The sequence below is a fragment of the Rattus rattus genome, chromosome 15 (assembly GCF_011064425.1).
Source record: "Rattus rattus isolate New Zealand chromosome 15, Rrattus_CSIRO_v1, whole genome shotgun sequence".
NCBI classification, from domain to species: domain Eukaryota; kingdom Metazoa; phylum Chordata; class Mammalia; order Rodentia; family Muridae; genus Rattus; species Rattus rattus.
This window is the reverse complement of record NC_046168.1, coordinates 9,185,210-9,206,933: the sequence shown is the minus strand read 5'-3', so window position 1 is coordinate 9,206,933 and position 21,724 is coordinate 9,185,210. Positions and strand designations below refer to the sequence as shown.

At 39.0% G+C, this 21,724-nt stretch overlaps 1 protein-coding gene across 1 annotated transcript in view; it reads left to right on the top strand.

The window, feature by feature from the left end:
* Positions 1-21,724, top strand: part of Ctnna1 (catenin alpha 1) — a 128,999-nt gene that overhangs the window by 21,396 nt on the left and 85,879 nt on the right. The window contains exons 2-3 of the mRNA XM_032885963.1: positions 11,773-11,879; positions 13,317-13,512. Of these exons, the coding sequence (XP_032741854.1) occupies positions 11,775-11,879; positions 13,317-13,512 (301 nt within the window). The 5' untranslated portion in view covers positions 11,773-11,774. The remainder of the gene's footprint in view (positions 1-11,772; positions 11,880-13,316; positions 13,513-21,724) is intronic.

The window sequence follows — 21,724 nt, the reverse complement described above, 5'->3', positions numbered from 1 at the left end:
ATGGGATATGTTCTACTTGGGCTGCCTTGTCTGGCCTGGATGGGAAAGAATGCTTCTCGCCTCACAGAGACTTGAAGTGACAGGGTTGGGGGGATACCCAGGAGGACTCGTCCACACACACACAGAGGAGAAGGGAATGGGGGAAAGATTGTGGAAGGAGGTTTCCAGGAGGGGGAACAATGCAGGATGTAAAGTGAATAAGTAAAAAAAATAAACAAAAAATTAAAAAATAGTTAATAATTGGAAAAAAATAGTTAATAAAGGGGGAAAAATATCTAGCTGTAGCATTTGTTGCCCAGCCTCTGTTTTTATCCAGTCTATGTGTTGTCTGTTAAGTCTCTATGTGATTGTTTGGGCTAGCCCTTTTGAAGTTGATGTGCATGCATATTGGAGAAATCAGTAGTTGAGACAGTCTGTGAGAGTGAATCACCTGGGTTGTTTGCTTTATGGAGACATTCATGTCTCAGCTGATAAGAGGTTTTCCCTGATCAGATCTGTCTGTGGTGCGCCCCCAGCTGAGGACCGAACCCAGGGCCTTGGGCTTGCTAGGCAAGTGCTCTACCACTGAGCAAACCCCAGATCCGTTCTTTGTAAGTTTTGTTGGTAACCATATTTCCTCATTCCCTGTAGATACGTAAGCATAGACATGTCCCTGTTTTAAAAGTATTGCAGGTTTCCATTCCAGTGTTAACACATCCTTATGGTATATTGGTTGGCTTAGTTCCTCAGCTTTTTTTCCCATAACCTGGTGTCTTTTAGCTGCTGTTATTCCTTTTTTCACCAACATTATGGAGATGTAGAGTTAACAAAGCATTATTTAATCTGTCCCTGAGGGTTTTTATTCTCCCCTTTCGTTTAATAAGCATCTCTTTTAAGGTACAATTGACTCTTTCTATAACTTTGTCCTGTGGGATTGTGTGGTATACCAGTAACATGCTTTATATTGTAATATATAAAGAATTGTTTCATTTTATTGGCTGCATATGAGGGAGCATTATCAGTCTTAATTTGCATAGGTATTCCCATAATTGCCATTATTTTAAATAAGTGTGAAATAATACAGTCAGTCTGTTTTAGAACTTAAATCAGTTGCCAATTTACACCCTGAGTACATGTCAGTGGTATGATGTATATAGCTTAGTTTTCCAAATTCTGTAAAATGGAAAACAACTATCTGCCAGATGTCATTTCTTTTGGTACCCTATAGGGTTATTACCAATAGATAACAGAATTTGATTGTATAGAGAACAGCAGGACTATTATTATTACTATTATAACAATATTATTTCTTTGGCTTGTTGCTGGTGATGGAAATTCTTTAAACCTCTTCCATTAATATATTTTTCATGAAATTTTGAGGCTTGTAACATTTCCTATTAATAATTGGTCAATTTCATCATTTCCTTGAGCTAATGTACCTGACAAATAAGAATAATATAGAATGGATGGTCTTGTATTGAGACCAAATAAGAATAATATAGAATGGATGATTTCTACTTCTTTCGTATACATAATGAGGCTAATTCTGAGTTATCAGGTACAGATTCAGCAGTCTGTATATGCATATGTCTCTTTCTGCTTATAGAGAATCAGTGATTATGTTAAGAGATTCAGGATAATCTAATTATATCATAAAGATTTCATATAATTCTAGCGTTTGAACTAAGGTATATGGACTTTTTTGAGTACCTTGCTCATTTTGTCTGATTTATAACCTGCCATCTCCATCTTGTTTTCATCTGTATAGAATGTTGATGCCTCTGAAATTAGTGTTCTCTTTGTAATATGTGGAAGAATCCAATTAGTTGTTTTTTTTTTTTTATGAACTGTATACATTTGCTTTTTGGATATTTGCTATTAATTTCACCTAAGTAATTACTACAAACTCTTTGCTAATCTTCATTGATCACCCATAATGACGTAATCAGCATTTGTAAGAGATACTACAATTTTGGCTGGACAATTGGTGTAATCTTTCTCTACCTTTTATAATTAACTCAGAAATGTTTTGTATGTATGTCTTAAATTTTTGTATTGTTTATGAGCTAAAAAAATCCATTCCATAATACTATCTTCTCATTGCATAATGAGCCCAGTAGGAGAATGAATTGAAGATAAAATGACCAAAATATAAGCAAGTTTAGAATCACTTTGATTACATATGTATCTTGCAGTCTTTGTTCTAAAAGAATTAATTCTTTTTATGCTTTAGCTGTTAGAGATCTTGGACTGTTTAAATTGGAATCTCCTTGTAATGTTTGAAGCAAATGACAACTCATATGTACTTAATCTAAGTGTAGGCCTCAGCCAGTTAATGACTCCCTTTAAATTTTGAAAATTGTTAAGTTTTTTTTTTTTTTTTTTTTGCTGGGGACCAAACCCAGGGCCTTAGCTTGCTAGGCAAGCACTCTACCACTGAGCTAAATCCCCAACCCCTGTTAAGTGTTTTTAATTGGTCTCTATGGATCTGTACCTTTTGTGGTGGATATTTATTTATTTATTTATTTAATTTTTTTTTTTTTTGTTGATTGATTTTATAACCTAAATAATGAAATGAGTCTCCTCTTTGTATTTTTTCTGGAGCAATTCATAACACCCAGCATGGCAGAATTCTTTGTGTTACCTTAAACATATTCTTTAAAACATCTTTATCAGAATCAGTCAACAGAATGTCATCCATATAGTGATAAATGATAGATAAGGAAATTGCTTACAAAATACTGACATAAAGGTGGGTTATTTAACATTCCCTGTGGAAATACTTCCCAGTGTTATCTCTTTAGTGAATGAGAATTATTCAGAGTAGGTACTGAGAAGGCAAACCTTTTCCTATCCTGCTCATGCAAGCGTATTGTGAAAAAGCAATCTTTCAAGTTAGTTATTTTTCTAGGCTATGATTTTGGCCTGTAAAAAGATTGTAAAGGAAATCCAGGCTGTAAAGGACCCATTGGTTGAATTACCTTGTTAATTGCTTTTAAATCTGTTATCCTCCTCCATTTTCCTAGTCTCTTTTTTATATCAAACACAGGGGGAGTCCATGGGCAGGTTGACTCTTCTGTGTTGAGCCTCTAGCTGGTCTTTGCCAGTTGTTCAAGTGCCTGCAATTTTCCTTTTGTTATGGGCCACTGATCTTGCCGTACAGATCTGTTTGATAACCATTTTAGGGACAGGGCTTTTGGTATGTCAGCAGTGTCCCTTTTTATAAATTTAGAAATTTGATTCCTGTAATCCTGTTTTTGGATCATGGGCACAATTTGTGATTTTTTTTTTTTTTTTTTTTTTTTTTTTTTTTTTTTTTTTTTGAGTGGGGATCGAACCCAGGGCCTTGCGCTTCCCTAGGCAAGCGCTCTACCACTGAGCTAAATCCCCAACCCTTTTTTTAAATTTTTATTTATTTTGTGTATGTGAGTACATGTCACTGTCTTCAGGGACACCAGAAGAGGACATCGGATCCCATTACAGATGGTCGTGAGCCACCATGTGGTTGCTGGGACTTGAACTCAGGACCTCTGAAAGAGCAGTCAGTGCTCTTAACCGCTGAGCCATTTCTCCAGCCCCCGATTTTTTTTTTTTTTTGATCACCTGTATTAATCCCTTCCCTAGGAACATCTACCATATCACACTTAATTTCTTCATGTCCCTTAAATTTCAAGAATATTAATTTGTGTGCCCTATTGCTATAAAGGATCCAAAGATCCCTATCCCATAAATTTATGGGTATGTCATAAATTTATGGGTGTGTCCCATAAATTTCAACTTCCCTGTTTGCCCTTCTGTTCCTACACAGTTAATCTATCAGACGCTTTGACTTATTCCTGATAATTTACCAATTCCTATAAACTGTGTGTAAACCTTCTGAAGTAGCCAATCTGGATTCTAAGACAACTAACATTAGCTTCTGTATCTACCAAGCCTTCAATGTCATTGCCATTAATTTACACCAAATTAATTTTGGTCTCTGATCATTAACATTGTTTGCCAGAACACACATTTTTCTGTACTTCAAAAGCTCCTATCCTTTCTACTGGAGTAGCCTTGCCCTTAATGTAAGAAGAGCATCAGTTTGCATCCTCTTTCTCACATATGCCATGATTCTAATTTATTCCTTGCTATCCCCATCTACTTATCGTACCTGATGCACAAGAAGTCCTTGAGAAGTTAATCCACTGCTTCTCAGGATTATGCCCACTGTTCCTGAAGGTAAAGGACCATAGAAACCAGTGGGTAACTTGTAACATTCAGCTCTTGGGGATAGGGAAAGAGGCATATCTATGACCAGATCCAAACTGCACTCCCTTCTGTAGCATGAATAAGATCAGAAATACTTAGTTTTGGTTTTCTTTCCTGCTTGGCACTTTCTGGCTGACCAAAAGAAGACAGCTTGCATTGTTTACTGCGGGACCTCAAGCTGACAGGGCCCCTCTGTTCATTTCCTGAGGGCAGGAGATTACCTCTTGTGTCCCTCTTGCACTGGCAATCCTTTGGCCAATGTTTGCCCTTACCAAAGTAGCTACAACACCCAGGAAACCTTTGTGGTTCATAATAGCCAGAACTTTCTTGTTCTCGTCTATGAACACACCATGTGTATAGAGTCAATGTACCTGCTATTTTGAGCTCTGAATCTTCTGACCTTACAATCTCTTTGGAAATGGCCAAACTCACCATAATTAAAGCATCAGGTATTAATTTCTAAGACGTCTAGCTATTTGTTGCCCTATGATATTAGCATGATGCTCCTGAAAACCAATACCAGTTGCTTCTCTTATCCATTTGTCTACTGGGACTCCTCATGCTTTCAGTGGTCTGATTGCTCTCTTACATTCAGTATTCATGTTTTTCAAAGGCCAGTATTTCTATCAATACTGTCTGGTTTCAGAGTCTGATAAGGCCTTTATTTACAGCTGGACCCAATCTCTGTAAGAAATTGGTGAATTCTTCTGCAGGTTCATGTATAAATAAATAAAGCTTCATAAATAAAGTAGATCCCCACCCCCTTCTGCTCCTCAGTCATATCACAGTTTGTCTTTAGTTAACATTCATCCTCCTTGCTATGTTCCTTTGTTCTATTTTGTGGCTTTGCACCTCCATCACAACAACCATTGTAATTGTTCAGCTTATAGAACAGCTGAGACTAATCCCTTCCAATCTTGGGGGATAACCCTATTCTGCATAGCCCAAGTATTTAACATTTCTTTAAGTATTGGAGGGTGCAAGCTATATAATACCATAGCTTCTTTAAATCTAGCATTTCTGTTGGATGCTAGATCATCTCATTATAGGCAACATCATTTGCAGGCATGTGCTTTACAAAGACTGGGAAGGCTGAAGGTGCCTGTGTTGGCCTGAGCAAATCCTCTGGTGGTGTACTCTGCTGAACACTGTCCTGTGGTGCCTGTATTGTCTCCTGCAACTCCAGGCCCCTAGCTTCACAGAGGTGCTCTGGGAACTTCCAGCGAAAGTGCATGGAGCAGGCAAGGCAGCACTTTACCTTCCTGCCTGTTTAGCTTCCCTTTTACATTGTGCAGTACATTCCTGGTCTCAGACATCAAGCTGTTGTGTTCCCACTGGCTTTTTGCTTCCCAACATTTTTGCCTCTATTCACAAACTCTCTAAGTGCTTAGTCAACTCTGCAATCTTCTCTAACATAAGATTAAAAGAGTATATATGGGGCTGGAGAGATGGCTCAGCGGTTAAGAGCACCCGACTACTCTTCCAGAGGTCCTGAGTTCAATTCCCAGCAACCACATGGTGGCTCACAACCATCTGTAAAGAGATCCAATGCCCTCTTCTGGTGTATCTGAAGACAGCTACAGTGTACTTATATATAATAAATGAATAAATCTTAAAAAAAAAAAAAAGAGTATATATGAAAACCGTGTGTGTGTGTGTGTGTGTGTGTGTGTGTGTGTGTGTGTGTGTGTGTGTGTGTGTGTGTGTGAAAAAACTCCCTCCTGGAACAAGGTAGGAGACCACTGATCGGCTTTAGCTGCTATTTTGCCATCCTCCTTAAAGAACATTGCTACCCCTCATAACCTGACCTGACATTTGAAGGATTACCCATTATATCTAAGTCGCGTTGAGTGCTACCTGTAGGCTTAGAGTTTTCAAAATCTACTTTAATAAGGGTTCTCAGACGATTCTACCCGCCTTCTAGATATGGTCCAAAGGTTGGGGAGATGGTAAGTAGGACAAGGGACGCAGACCTGTTTAGAGTAGTTTGTCAGGGTACCAGCAGTCTAGCTCACAAGTCACCAACACTTCAGTTTGGGGATTTCAAGTAGAAGTTTGTATGTCTGGCTTCTCTTAAATTCAGATCATTTGAAGTAACTCTGTGATCATTGCTTTGACTCGATCATTTGGGCACAAGCTTTTGAGTTGGTCTTTTCTGTAGGTCTGTCTGTCCATTCTCCCACCTGGGGAGGCCAGGTGTCATCTTGATTTATTGCTGTGTTTATAGTTTGTCAGTTGTATTTTTGAAAGTAGCAGAGCCTTAACTTTTTCAATGGAGCTGGACTTTAACACACGGGAAGCTCTGGGTCTCTGAAGTCTTAGAACCAGGAAAGCAAAAACATGCAGAAGGCTTTCTGTCGTTTTTTTGGATAGCGTTTCATTCTGTAGCTAAAGCTGTATTCAACTCAGTGTCTGGGATGTCCTTGAGATGGTCTTCCTGCCTCAACCAAGTGTTGACATTATAGGCATAGACCACTATTTCCATGTTAAAATAATTTAATTTGGGGGCTGGAGCACTTGTTGCTTTTCCAGAAGATTTTGTTTTGGTTTCTGGTACACACATGGCAGCTCATTCAGTTTTAGGAAATCCGATGGTCTCTTCTGGCTTTATAGGCACTCTGTATGTGTGTGGTACACATACATATACAAAGGCAAAATAAAGCATAAAAATAAACCTTAAATTAATTCCACTGTAGGTGTGGTGGAGCAAGGCCTTTAATCCCAGCATGGCAGGGGCAGAGGGGCAGAGGGGCAGAGGGGCAGAGGGGCAGAGGGGCAGAGGGGCAGAGGGGCAGAGGGGCAGGTAGATCTGTGTGAGTTCTGGGCCAGCCAAGGCTTTGTAGTGAGACTCTGTCTCAAGTAAAATAAAACCTGAAACACTGAAGCTTCTTTTCTTTTTGTTTTCCCTGTATCTAGAAAGATTTTTTATATCAGAAAAATATTAAAAGGATCTCTTTGGGAAAATGAGTTAGTGTCAGTGGTAGAGCAACTGCCTACATGCGTCAGTCTCTGGGTTCAATTCCAAGCACAACCACCCTGCCCCTCAAAAGTGAGTTGTGTTATGCTTTCTCAGTAACTACGAATTGCTAAATGCCCAGCTGGGTTTACTTTCCTTAATCACAGGGTCTAGTCCTCTAATCCTGAAAGGTTCTCTTGTTTGTATTGGTGCAGTCTTTTTGAAATGCCAGGAAACTAGGATCCACAGGGCAAATAATTTCCTCTGAACTGTCTTATCTGTGACATTTGATGACATTTGCTTGAACTGTTAGTGGTCTTGAACGACCTAGACCATCCCATCTCTTAAAGATTACTGACTTGTGTTTACCGGTTTAGTGGACAAATTCCTTTAAAGACCCAAAGTATGTAGACCAGGCATAATATAAGTATAGGGACAGATCAGCTGGAAACTGTTTTGTGTTGTCAGATTAGGCAATCCACTTCTTGTTTTTCAGTTGCTATTATGTGATTCAATGTTTTATTGATGCTTGGATAATTGAACTGAAATGCCGAAAATTTGGAAATTTAACATAAGTTACTATGCTTTTTATAAATTCAGAATCCATTTTAAAATTTTATATCTTTGGTTTTCTTGACCTTTTCTTAATTTTGTGGAACATATCTTACTGTCACTCTGGTATTTACTTAGCATTAGATTGAAGTTATTTAGTTTTGTGATGTACTATAAAAGTGGTTTTGTTTTTTTTTCATTAATTTTTTTTTAAAGAAATACTTTACTTACAAGTCTTTGGGGGATGAGTATCTTGTTATATTAGGACACTTTGTATCTGAGAGATGGATAATGCAGAGTCCTGTAGAAACAGGCCTTGCCTCTCTTATTCTTTTTTTTTTAATTTATTTATTTAATGTATATGAATACTCTGTAGCTGTCTTCAGGCACACCAGAAGAGGGCACCAGCCCTTTCATTAATTTTTAATTACGTGTATGTGTGTGTGTTTATGTACATGTGAGTGTGGGTACCCACCAAGGCCAGAGGTGTCAGATGCAAGGAGTTAGAGTGCAATTGTGAGCTGACTGGTGTGGGTGCTGGTGATTGAACCTGGGTCCTTTAGAAGAGCAGTCTCTACTCCTAACTGCGGAGCCTTTCCTATAGCCCCAGAGGGATGCTTTATCCTTCATAGTACATCACGTCAAGAGATAGAGTTTATCTTTTGTTTCTGATGTTAGCTTGATAACTTGGCTAAGGGTATGCTGTTTTTTGGAATAAAGTTAGTGCTTTCTTCCTTTGTCATAAATAATTTGGGTTTCTATGAAACCATATAGTTGTTTAGTATTTCAGTTAGCTCCCATCTACTTGATTTAGTTTTCTTTCTTTCTTTTTTTTTTTAGATCTTTAAAAATTATTTTAAGCCAGGGCAGTCTTTTAATATCAGCAGAGGCATGGGTCTGGGTGGGTTTCTGATTTTGAGGTAAGCCTGATTTACATAACAAGTTCTAGGCCAGCCAGGCCTACATGGTGAGAATTTAAATTCTCCCAGTTTAAATTGTGTGTGTGTAGTGTGTGAGAGAGTGTGTGTGTGTGTGTGTGTGTGTGTGTGTGTGTGTGTGTGTGTGTGTGTGTGTGTGTGTGTGTGTGTGTGTGTGTGTTTTGTGTGTGTGTGTGGGTGTGTGTGTATTGTATGTGTGTATGTGTGTGCGTGGGTGTGTATAGTGTGTGTTGTGTGTGTATGTGTGTGTGTAGTGTAGTGTGTGTGTATGGGGGTTGTGTGTGTAGTGTGTGTAGTGTATGTGTGTTGTGTGTGTGTGTAGTGTATGTGTGTTGTGTGTGTGTGTAGTGTATGTGTGTGTGGGTGTGTAATGTGTGAGTGTGTGTTGTGTCTGTGTGTGTGTGTACCTGTGCACAAGTACATGTGTCAGTGGTTGTGTGCATATGGGTGCAGAGGCGTTGGATCTGCCTGGACTGGGGTCCTTTGTAGGAGTAGGAGTAGTAAGTGTTCTTAACTGTGGAACTATTTTTCCAGTCCCATGCTTCGTGTTCTTGATTCTTACGTGAATCATTTATTTGCTATGGGTGTTCCTATATGGTGCCTTCCCCTTTTCTTAACTTTAAACTTGTTTTGAATTTTGTGACATCCTAGCCTTTAATTTGTGATCTTTCTTCCTAAGTCTTTTGAGTGCTGGGACTAACAGGGTAAGCTATATTCTTGGCCTAAATGGTGTCTTATTTAAATACATTATCCTATATTTATTAGATCTTTTGTTTGGAAGACTATTTTCCTTAATTCATATTAAGATAAACTATACCATCTGATGGATCATAATCTGTCTTATCTAATTAAATCTGTAGAAAAGCTTTTCGAAAAAGGTCCTGGTTGGTAGTCTTCCTGTATAAATGAGACAAGGCCAAAGTAGTTAGGATGATTTAGTGAGCTCTTGGATTCTGTTGTCCTCATTATATTATGTAAAGAGTTTAATTTTGTTAATTACGAAAATAGCCTTTTTCCCCTGAATAGTTATGAAGTTCTATAATATTAGAAAACAGAGTTAATGAAAAGAAAAATGTTAATACTACTTTTAATAGGTTATTTCCAACTTTTAGACTTTGTTAATATTTTGGTAGATGCTTTTCAGCTCCCCCTTTACGTTTATACTTCAGATAGTCTTCTGTAGTCGGTAGCATGCATTTTGAACATTTTTCATATATTTTGTAAAATGTTGCTAATTTTTAATTGTGGCCCCCCAATCTTTAATTTTGGTACCCCCTACGCCCCCTAAATAGGGTTTCATTTTCTTAGGACCAGACTGGCCTGGAACTCACTATGCAGACTTGGAATGAGTGGATGGGATTATAGCCATGAACCACTGTGCTCAGCTCCCTAGTTCCCTCTGGCATTTTTCCCCCTTTGTGTGATAGGGCCTCACTCCATCGCTCAGACTGGTCTTGAATTTATATCATATTTCCCCAATTCATTCTTCTGAGGATTTGGGATTACTGGCATGCTACACCATACTTAGCTTCGTCTACCCCATTTAAAACTTTTTCATTTAAGCTTATTATTGTTTACATGATAGCTATGTGTACGTACCTTCCATGTCATGTTTGTGGAAGGCAGAGGACATTTTGGAACAGGTACTCTCCTACCCTTATTTGGAAGGCAGAGGACATTTTGGAACAGGTACTCTCCTACCCTTACTTGAGTTCCAGGGATATCTGCTGAGCAGCCATCTTTAGACTAACCACCCTTGCACATTTCTTTTTTCTTTTTTGATACATAGTCTCAAGTGTAACTAAGGTTGGCCATAAATTTACAGTAGTTCTTTGGCCCCTATCTTCCCAGATGCTGGGATTACATGTGTGAACCACCACATGCTCAAATTAATCTGAAATCCTAGGTTCAAATGACTTTCATGCCACAGTTTACGGTGTACTTGAAAATACTGGCAGACACTGCTATACCAAATGAAATTTTTTTTTTTTCAAAAACAGTGTTTTGTTATGTAGACCTTTGTAAATAGCTAGGAAATATACTGTGCAGTCTAGACTGGCCTTGAGCTCATGCCAGTCCCTCTGCCTCAACCTTTTTCTAGCGCTGAGATTACAGGCGTGGATCACAGCGCTCTAAGACCTATATCTATTTTCTCATAAACATGATGACTGTACTCCTGCATTTCTTTTATCTATAAACTCAAAAATTTAGATTGGAATTTCTTTATCATTTTTGAAAGATTTGTTTTTATTTTATATATATGAATGCTTTGCCTGCATGTATGTATGTGTACCATGTGTGTGCCCAGTGGCCACTGAGGCCAGAAAAAGGCACCAAATTGGCTAGAGCTGGAGTTACTTGTAGCTGTCATATGGGATCTATAAACAGATCCTGGGTTCTTCGGAAGAGCAGCCAATGTTTTCAACTGCTGAGCCATTTCATTAATAGATTGAGACCCCCCTCCCTCCTTTTCTTTTCTCCTCCTCCTCCCTCCTCCCTCCCTCCCTCCTCCCTCCCTCCCTCCCTCCCCTCCCTATAGGGTCTCACTATGTAGCCCTGGCCGTCCTGAAACTTACTATGTAGACCAGGCTGGTCTTGACTTCAGAGATTTACTGGCTTCTGCCTCCCGAGTTCTGGGCTTAAAGGTGTGTTCCACCATACTCGTGTGGATTGAAATTTTTCTTTTTTTAGTTTATTCTTATTTTGTGTGCATTGGTGTTTTGCTTGCATGTATGCCTGTGTTAGGGTGTTAGATCACCTGGAACTGGAGTTATAGATAGTTGTGAACTATCACATGGGTCCTGGAAACTGAACCTGGGGTCCTCTGGAAGAGCAGACAGTGCTCTTAACTATTGAATCATCTCTGCAGTCAGGATTGAGATTTCTTAATCTATAGTGATTTTGTATTGGGAAAATTTTGTCAAGATCGACTCTGCATGTAAACACAAAATTGCCATGTGTAAGAGCTCATTTGCAGGTTACAGTTACTTCCTCTCGTGAATGCTGCTTTACTGATAAAGTCTTCGTGAGCTTTATAATGTATTTCATGTTTCTGTTTGATGTCGGCCTGACTTTGGGTCTTTGTTTATCTCTTAGAAATGACTGCCGTCCACACAGGCAACATAAACTTCAAATGGGACCCCAAAAGTCTAGAGATTAGAACTCTGGCTGTTGAAAGACTGTTGGAGCCTCTTGTTACACAGGTAAGAATCTGGAAACTCAAATGCACAGTTGTAATGTTCTTTAGCAGTAGGCCTGGCTAACACACCACAACCCAGGTTATTTAGCTCAGAATCTTGAGTCGATTGAGTCTCACTCAAGTCTTTGAGTTGGTTGAGTTTTAGTTAGTTTGACAGTACTTAGTTATTTTGACTCCACTACTAATTGAATACTGGTACATATCTTTATTTAATTCTTTTTATTATTGCAATTGAGACAGGTTTTATATTACCAAGGCTGGCCTCAACCTCCTTAGTATATGAGGGTAGACTTGAACTCTCCTGATCCCCGTTTCCACCTCTTGAATGCCACTTGGATTAAAGTCATGTGCTATCGTGCCTGCCTTTGTTTAATTCTTTAGACTATGGCTCCCTTTTCTGAAATCTTACTGCTGATAGTAAAAGTAATTGATATTATATAGTACAAATTTCCAAGTAAACTTTACCCCCCATCAGACAGGAAATTCAAGAAAGGTGGGACTTGATGGTTTAGGTTCTCCACTCATCTCAGTGCACCTTTGTTAAGTAGGATTAGTTGGCAGGTAATTCAGTCTGAGGGTGTAGACTTGGTATATTCTGTTACAGATTCATGCATCATAGTGTGGTGACATTTATTACCTCAGCAGCTGTGTATTTTTACTCTTTTGGCGTAGTTAATATATGTGTATATTTATATGTGAGAAGAGAGAGAAAACAAGAATGGCATTTTCGGTCTTTAAAAAACTTGCCTTCCAAGTCATAAACTAATATTCTATGTCTATATGTAGATGTATGGGGGTTAGTAGAATATTTGCTTTCTTGAACCCTGTACTGTATTTTCAGGTCTTGTGTTTGGCAGATTTAAACTAAAACAAATCTTTAATCATCTTCAACCTACAGATCATCTGGCATATTAAACTTATTAATAATGGCTAATGTTCTGGAACTTTTAAGCATCATCCCAGTAGGCTTTTATGGGTAGTCTTTCTGTTCTTTATTAAGGACCTTTACTAACCAATGCTAAGATTTGTATTAATAAACTTGAACAGACTTCAGAATAAGTTGTCTGAAAACATTTTGCAGATTAGTAACAATGACAGAATGTAGTCTTCTGGTAAAGCTGAATTTATTGTCCAGCCATTTCTGGAATACATTGTCTACAAAAATGACATTTCACTTATCCCTAATCATGTGAGGTCTCTCTAAAAACTTAATGATTTCTTAAGAACTTAAAGTATGCATTACGTTTCTTATCTTACACGTTAAACAAATTATTTTGGAAACTAAATATAGCACAATCTTTAGAATTGTGTTCTTTCATGTTTAGCGAGATCTCTGATTGCTGCCGAACTTATTTATGAACTCAGGCTCGCTATCTTTAAAGATACTAGTCTGCTGGTTTTCATTTTTAATGATTATATTTTTTTAAAATTAAACTTCTAGGTGACAACCCTGGTAAACACCAATAGTAAAGGACCCTCTAATAAAAAGAGAGGCCGTTCTAAGAAGGCCCATGTTTTGGCTGCATCTGTTGAACAAGCAACTGAGAATTTCTTGGAAAAGGGGGACAAAATAGCAAAAGAGAGCCAGTTTCTCAAGGAGGAGCTTGTGGCTGCTGTGGACGATGTTCAAAAACAAGGTAGGTCAATATATGAAGAGGGATAAGAAATTGGGTAAAATTTTAAATGTACATTTATTTATATGTGTACGCGTGTCTGTATTTCTATTTGTGGGTGCCATAGCGTGTATATGGAAGTCACAGGACAACTGTGGGGGTCCCCCTCATCTCCCTCCCATTTGAGTCCTAGGAATTGAACTCTAGTTATCAAGTGTAGCAGCAACTGCCGTTACTCGCCAAGCCATCTCACTGGCCCTAACTGGCTTCTTTCTCATGGGTTATTAACCAGGGGAAAGTTGGCTGCTGGGCCATGAGAACACTTTGGAAGTTGTGCAGCAAAGAGGTGACGTCTACTGCTGATAGCCAACACCATACTTTTGCCAAGCATATGAATGAACTACTTTGGAAACATCTATTTACATTCAAAATTCTCTAGAAGGTCTTTAGTGGTCTGAAGCCCAACCTAACTTGTTTTAGGTTAGCCATTAAAGAATTGCTTATCTAAGGAATACCTAGTTAGTATCTATGGAAAGACTTGGATCCTTAAGTGACTATAAGATGTGTTTGTTCTGGATCAATGTTGACTACTTTTGATTATATAGGGTTTCTAGGTTTTTTTTTTTTTTTTTTTTTTTATATAAAAAGGCTAGCTAGTATTTTAGTTTTACTGGCCATAGAGTTTCTGTTGAAGCTATTTAGTCATGCTGTTGAATTTGGAAAGCAGCTATGGAGAATGTACACAAATGTGTAAGATGTGATATGATAAAACTTAAAAAAGCAGAAGTATGCTCTTTTGATATACAAAATACAGTTTGCTAATTCCTAATCTAAGATTCTCCTACACTGTTAAAAATACAAGAAATATTTGTTTATGTGAGTTTCAAGTCAGATTTCTGTGTTTGGGGTTTGTGTGTGCCCTGTGCTTTCTCTGCAACCATGATTTTTTTCTTTTAGGATTTATTTATTTTATGTATGAATGCTCTATCTGCATGTATACCTGCGTGCCAGAAGAGGGCATCAGATCCCATTACAGATGGTTGTGAGCTACCATGTGGTTGCTAGGAATTGAACTCAGGACCTAGAAGAGCATCAAGTACTCATAACTGCTGAGCCCTTTCTCCAGTTCCAATGAAACCATAATAATGAATGCATACCATTTTGTAGCATTTGTATGAACATTTGGGTACCTTAAAACACCACCATATGCTATAAGTGTACAAGTATATAAGAGAAACATCCACAATTGTAAAACTCAGGTCCATTTTCTTTCAAGGTAATAAATGAGCCTACTGTGGGAACTGGTTGTCAGTTTCCTGGCATCTAAACGCTGTGGTCTAGGGACACATTATAATGACAGTCTGCTTACACTAAGTGCTGAGCCTAATACGGGCTGAAGCACATTGGTGCTTCTTCTATGTGCTCTTTCTTGTTTAGGGGGCACACATCCATATGCCCAATCTTTGATTAGGTCAGTCTTAGCTTCAAGTGTTTTCTTTCTAATTCATATTAATAATTAAGTAGATTGCACTCCCCACCCCCTTTTCCAGTCTCTAGTAGGACAGTTTATTTTGTAGTCTGGTGGTCTTTTCTGTAGTACCTAACATGGTACCTGGTCCGTGGTAGATAGGCATGTGTTTTAGGATAATTAGCTATTTCTTAAAGAGTATAGTGTGAGAAAGAAAAGTTCTTTCTCACAATTAGAACCATAGAAAGCTGATACAGTGCACAGTGTATCACCCCTTCAGTGTTTGTAGTATATTCTTGGGGTTATGTAGCTGTGGTTGCTGCGTTACATCCAGAGCATTTCTGTTACCCCCAAAGACATCTTGTACCCATCATAAGTCAGTGATGTCTTTTGCACATAGTAGGGTCTTGCTACCTACCTTAGGCTTGCCCAGGACACTGGGTCATTTTGGCTGTTTCCCAAATGTTTGAATTATAAGTGTGTGCTATCATGATGCATATTTCAATAGTTCACAAGGAGGAGGGCTGCCTTGGGTTATCTTAAGTATTTTTATGAGTCCTTGAATAGTAAGAGTTCTGACTAAAAAAAGAAAGCACCTAGCTGGCTTAGGGGATATTTAACAGACAGATGAGTTGGTTTAAATGATTAGAAAATGAGAAGTTTAAAAAACAGGACCAGTGCTATTAAACTAGAAGCAAAGGGATGAGGAATAGTTTCTGTATTAGTTGCTTTGTTTTGTTGCTCTAAGAAAATACCTGGCAAATGCAACTTAAGAAGTTATTTTGTCTTGAGGTTGCAGGGATACATACATACTGTCCAGCATGGTGAAGAAGGTAGAAAGGTAGGAAGAGTAGGCACCTTTGCACCTCCAGACAGGAAGCAGAGAGTTATGAATACTTGTGCCTAGCTAGCTTGTTTTCTCCTTTCAATTCAGTCCAGTACCCCGCCCATTAGATAGTATTGTCCACATTTAGGGTAGGTCTTTCTCAAGTTAACATAATCTAGACATAGACATGCTCAGAAAATTGTTTCCATGATAACTCTAAATCTGAAGAAGATGACAATCAAGGTAACTATTAGACACACATTGGAATAGGATTTTATTTGAGGGTGGTTGTGGGGGCTTGCCTGTAATCTTACCTCTCAGATAGCATGGGTAGGAAGATTGAGAGTCATACCTGGGTTATATAGTCAAACCTTATCTTAAAAACAATAATTGGGCTATAGTCAGCATTTGGCTTTCAAAAGCTGGTGGTAGGGACTCGCTCTAGCATGAGTGACTTCTTCCCTGCTACTCATGTGCTTGTCTGAGTAAACACTCAAAGCTGCAGACTCACACCTTTATGTATACCATTCTGCACTGCTTCCAACACTCGCTTCAGTAAATAGGCCAAGAAGCTAGCATGAGCTACCCAATGAGTCACTGTCTGAGGTGGGGGAAACACCAACAAAACCAGAAAGAAAATAGAAGAGGGTTCAATTAAGCATATGATTAGGTAAAAGTGAATCTTCTAGGAAGGGTAGATGTTGGGGAAAAAACAAAATAGGGTCAGTTGGTTGATTATGTGTGTTCCTCTGATGGGGAAGATGCTATTCTTGTAGAGTCTTAGTTTCTTTATTGCTGTGCAGACACCATGACCAGGACAGTGTACAGAAGGAAGAGTTTATTGGTGCTTACAGTTTCAGAGTTAGTTAGAGTCCATGTTGATTCTGGTGGGGAGTATGGTAGCAGGCAGATGTGGTGCTAGAGCAGTAGCTGAGACCTTTCTGACAAGCATGAAGCAGAGAGACACTGGGGATAGTGTGGGTTTTTGAAACCTCCAGCCTATCCCCAGGGACACACCTCATCCATGCCTCCTAATCCTTCTTGAACAGTTCCACCAACTGGGGGTGGTGGTGCAAACATTCAAAGATATGAGCTTATGGCTGCAATTCTCATTCAGACAACTGCAGGTAGAGAAGTTGTTTTTACTGCTTCATTGTAGAATAGAACTTAAAATCAGGACACATGGGCATGAAATGTAAGTTAATAATATGAATATAGAAAGAATGATGAGCACATAAACAGCAGGTTAGAAATCTTCCTTAATGTGTTAACACATCCATTGGATCTTTAAAGGGAGAAGAAAGGGGGGGGGGCTGTCATCCAGGAAAGCAGGAGCACATGCAAGTCATACTGGGGAAATGTTGAGGGCATTTACTGTAGGAGAACATTAATGGAGTACTGCTGACAGGAAAGGTTAGGAGAGTGTCTGAGGTTTGGCTCAAATCATAGAGCACACACAAGGTCCTGGGTTTGATCTCAGAAAAAATATCCTTCCTCTAAAAGGTCTAGAAAATTATTATTTCCTGTGGGTTATTGTTTTCAAAACCAGGCTGGCCTTTAGCTTACCTTAGTTTCAGCTCAGCTAGAGCTAAGGATGTGCTTTTGGCATCCTTAGGTGCCATTTAAGAGTGGTTTGGAATGGCAGGTGTGGAATGAGGGACTCTTGGGGAATGATGTACATCAAGTGACTGACATAGGGCACATCCCTCGGGAAGCAGCTCCTTCCACTATTGGTTTGGGTATGTTTATAAAGCTTTTCTTAGTTTAGCCAGAATGTCTCTTTAAGTTTCTTTTTTTCTTTTTTTTTTTTTTCTCTTTTCTTTTTTTCGGAGCTGGGGACCGAACCCAGGGCCTTGCGCTTCCTAGGTAAGCGCTCTACCATTGAGCTAAATCCCCAGCCCCCCTCTTTAAGTTTCTTATGTTAAGTTCTACCATCTGGGCAGCATAGAACATTGGGACAGGCGGTGCTCGTGGGAATTAGTCCCTGGGACTTGGTACCGGAAGGTTCGAGAGGTTGAAAGATAGGAGATAGTTTAGAGGCAGGACCCTGAGTCTGGACACTATTGTCACTGCTGTGTGCTAATGGGAATGGAGGGAATAAGTTGACAAGCCGGTTAACTCTTGTTCAGATAACTGTTCCTTTTAATAGATTAAATTAAAGGATGTGGTACATGAAATACTTATTTTTCTTGTAACCTGAGTCAAGTTAGGAACGTGTTGAGGCAGTGGGCACTAAGAACTGAGGCAAATTATTGAAGTTCAAAGTACTTGTTCTAGGTGCTTTGGATGTAGGCGAGGCGGTCGAGTGCTGGCCTAGCTTGGAATCCAGGCTCTGATCTCAGCTTCCATACAACCAGGCAGAAGTGGCATCCCCTGAACTCTCAGTGCCCAGTAGGTGGAGGCAGGAAGTTCTGGGTCATCCTTAGATACACAGTGAATTCACAGCCAGCCTGAAGTACATCCTGTTACATGACACTCTGGGAGGCCGGTGGGGAGGGAAAATGGTGGGGAACCTTATCTCAGGGTAGAGCCAATCGAATTCAGTTGAGCCAGTTTTTAGTCGAATTAACATTGCTTGACGATGTTAATGTCTAGTAATTACATTATCAGTGGTCAATTAATAAATTGCTTTATTTTACTTTTTTTTTTTGAAATAATTATATTCACTGGAAATTGTAAAGATAGCAGAGAGGCCCAGCGTATCCTTCATCTAGCTTCTCACTTGTTTACATCTTTTGGAACTATGTATAATGGTGCAGTTTCACAATCAGGACACTAACACTGGTTCAGTGTGTATATATAGCTCTGTTCTTTGTATTATATCTGTAGATTTTATATAACTACTATTGTAGTCAAGATTCAAGAAATTAGTTCTTTTTCTTGAAGATCTAATTTACTTCCTGGTACTCATTCATTTACCTCTTCTCTGTTGTTGTTTTTTCTTTTTTTTCGGAGCTGGGGACCGAACCCAGGGCCTTGCGCTTGCTAGGCAAGTGCTCTACCACTGAGCTAAATCCCCAACCCCTTCTCTGTTGTTTTAAGGATGTTATGTTCAAGTGGTTGTTTAAACCTTTAATTGCTACTCCATGACATGGCTATAACTTATCCATGCATGGGAAAGTACAGATGCCTCTTGTAAAAATCCTCAACACTTTTTGTTTTGATTATAAAGGTTTTATTTTTTAATTATGTATGTATATATGTGTTTGTATATGTCTGTATTTCTATGTGGGTGGGGGGGACGGGTGTCTCAGTGCACTTCAAGCCAGAAGAGGATGTTGGCTACTCTGGAGCTAGAATTAGGGCAGTTTTGAGCTGACCAGTATGAATGTTGGTAACTAAAATTGGGCCATCTGCTAGAGCAGTCTGCAATCTTAACTATTGAACCATTGCTCCAGCCTCTTAACACCCCCCCCACCCCAGTAAAACTTTAATTTTGATTAAGTCTAATGTATTAAGTCTACCACACCATCTCATGAAGATTTTTGTGTTTTCTTTTAAAAACTTTATCATTTTATTTATCTCTCTGTGTAGCACTGACTGTCCTGGAACTTACTATGTAGACCAGGCTGACTTTCAACTCACAGATTGCCCCTGCTGGGATTAAAGCTAACTGGCCACTATGCCTGGTTACTTGTGTATTTTTAAATTATGTATTTAAATCTGAATTGTTTTGGGTTGTGATTTTTTTTTTTTAAACAGTTGTGTTCAGGTCACCTTCTCCTTCTGCTACTATTGCCTATGGAGAACCCAGTTATTTCAGCATTTTTAAAAATGTCTTTTTTTTTCAGTTGTATTAATTAATTTTGCACATTTGTTAGCAGTGTATTGGTTGTATGGGTGAAGTTACATCTGAGGTCTGTGTTTCCGTCCATTGATTTACGGGTCTTCATTTTCCTTCTGCCAATTCTACACAGCTTTGATTATAGAACTATTGCGTTTTCTTTTCTTTCTTTCTTTTTTTTTTTTTTTAAAGATTTATTTTTTACTTATTATATACAAGTACACCTTAGCTGACTTCAGACACACCAGAAGAGGGCATCGGATCTCTTTACAGATGGTTGTGAGCCACCATGTGGTTGCTGGGATTTGAACTCAGGACCTCTGGAAGAGCAGCCAGAGCTCTTAACCGCTGAGCCATTTCTCCAGCCCCTCTTTTTTTTTTTTTTTTTTTTTTTTTTTTTTTAAATTTTCTATAACAGAACAAGAAGCAGCTTAAGAGAGGAAAGTTTTATTTTGCCTCATGGTTCCTGAGGTAGACTACATCATGGTGGGCGAGGTGAGGCAGATGGACCATTCACAGCTGTGGTGGTGGTTTCTGACATCTGGGCAGATCAGGAAACAGATGAGTGCTGGGCAGAAGCTACTTTCCTGCATTCCCCTGGACTCCGTTCAGCCCTGGACTCCAGCCAGTGAGAGGGTCCCACCTACAGGCAGTGTGCCTGCCTACCACTTCCCTTACCTCAGACATGCTCCTTAGGTGATTCCAAACTAGTCAAACACAGGTGGCTGCTGCCACATTAGCAATTATGCTTTAGAACAGAGGCTCCTACGTTTATGAATTCTGAGTTATTTAGCCATTGTAGTTTTTCAGCTTTCTTTGTAAGTATCATTTTGAGGACGGTTGATACTTTTCTAAATTGACTGTTCCAACCCACAGAAAAGGTATTCCTTGTTTTGTTTTGATTTCTTTTGTCAGTATTAAGCATGAATTCTCTATATATTTAGATTTAAATGTGGGCATTGCATTTAAAATTCTTAAATTTTTTTTGTACAATTTTTACTTTGTGTTGGTGTTTTGTCTGTATGTATGTTTGTGCACCTTTTGCAAGCTTGATGTTGTAGAGGTTCGAAGAGGGCATTAGATTCCCTGAAACTGGAATTACCTATGGCATTGAGCTGGTAAGTGGGTACTAGGAATCTAACCTGGGTCCTGAGGAAGAGCAGCCAGTGTTCCCATCCAATGAGCCATTTCTTCAACCCTTAAAATTCTTTAAAAACTCAGTATGTCCTGGGGATCAAACATCGTTTATCAGGTTTGGCAGCAGATGCCTCTACTAGCTGGGTTAACAATTATAAGTAATATTGTAAGTTCCTTTAGTTTTATTTCTTGTCAAAATCTTGGCTACATATAAACACATTACTTATTTTTAATTCTAGCTTTTTAATATTTTAATGATATATTTTTAAAGTTTAATACCAATTATAGGCATTTAATTAAAGAGTTACTTACTGTTAACTTTGTAGTGCTGGAAACTGAGCCGTGGAGCCTGGTACATGCTAAGCCAGCCAGGACTCTTCTGGAGCCACATCTCTACTCTGGAGCTATCCCGCTCCTCCAGCCACACCCTTTCGTTGCATTATCTTCCTCTCACGTTACTGTGCATATATCTCACAGGCGGGTGGGTGCCTGCAGAAGTCAGAGTTGTTGGATCGCCTAGAGATGCAGTTGTGTATTTTTGGGGGCTGCCTAATGATGGTACCACGTTACAAATTTGGGTCTTCTGTCTTCTGAAAGTCCTGCCAATTGTTTTTAATTGCAGAGCCATTTCCCTAGCTCCAAGCGAAATAATATATGTATTTTTAAAAATGTCTTGATTTTGTGTTTGTGTGTGTGCGTGCGGTGTGTGTGTGTGTGTGTGTGTGTGTGTGTGTGTAAGAGATGTACCCCTGCAATGGTGCACATGTAGAGAGCAGAGGACAATTTGCAAGAGTTGTCTCACTTTCTTAGGGATTGAGTTTAGGTCCTTAGGCTTGATGGCAAGTTCCTGTATCTCTGAGCCATTTCTTTGGCCTAGTGTTTTAATTGTATTCATTTTTTATTTTATAAAGTGTTTTCTGTGTATGGGTCTTTTGCCTGCATGTGTTTGTTGTATACCACACGTGTCTGGTGCCTGTGAAGGCTGGAGAAGGGTATCAGATCCACTGGACAAGTTAGGGTT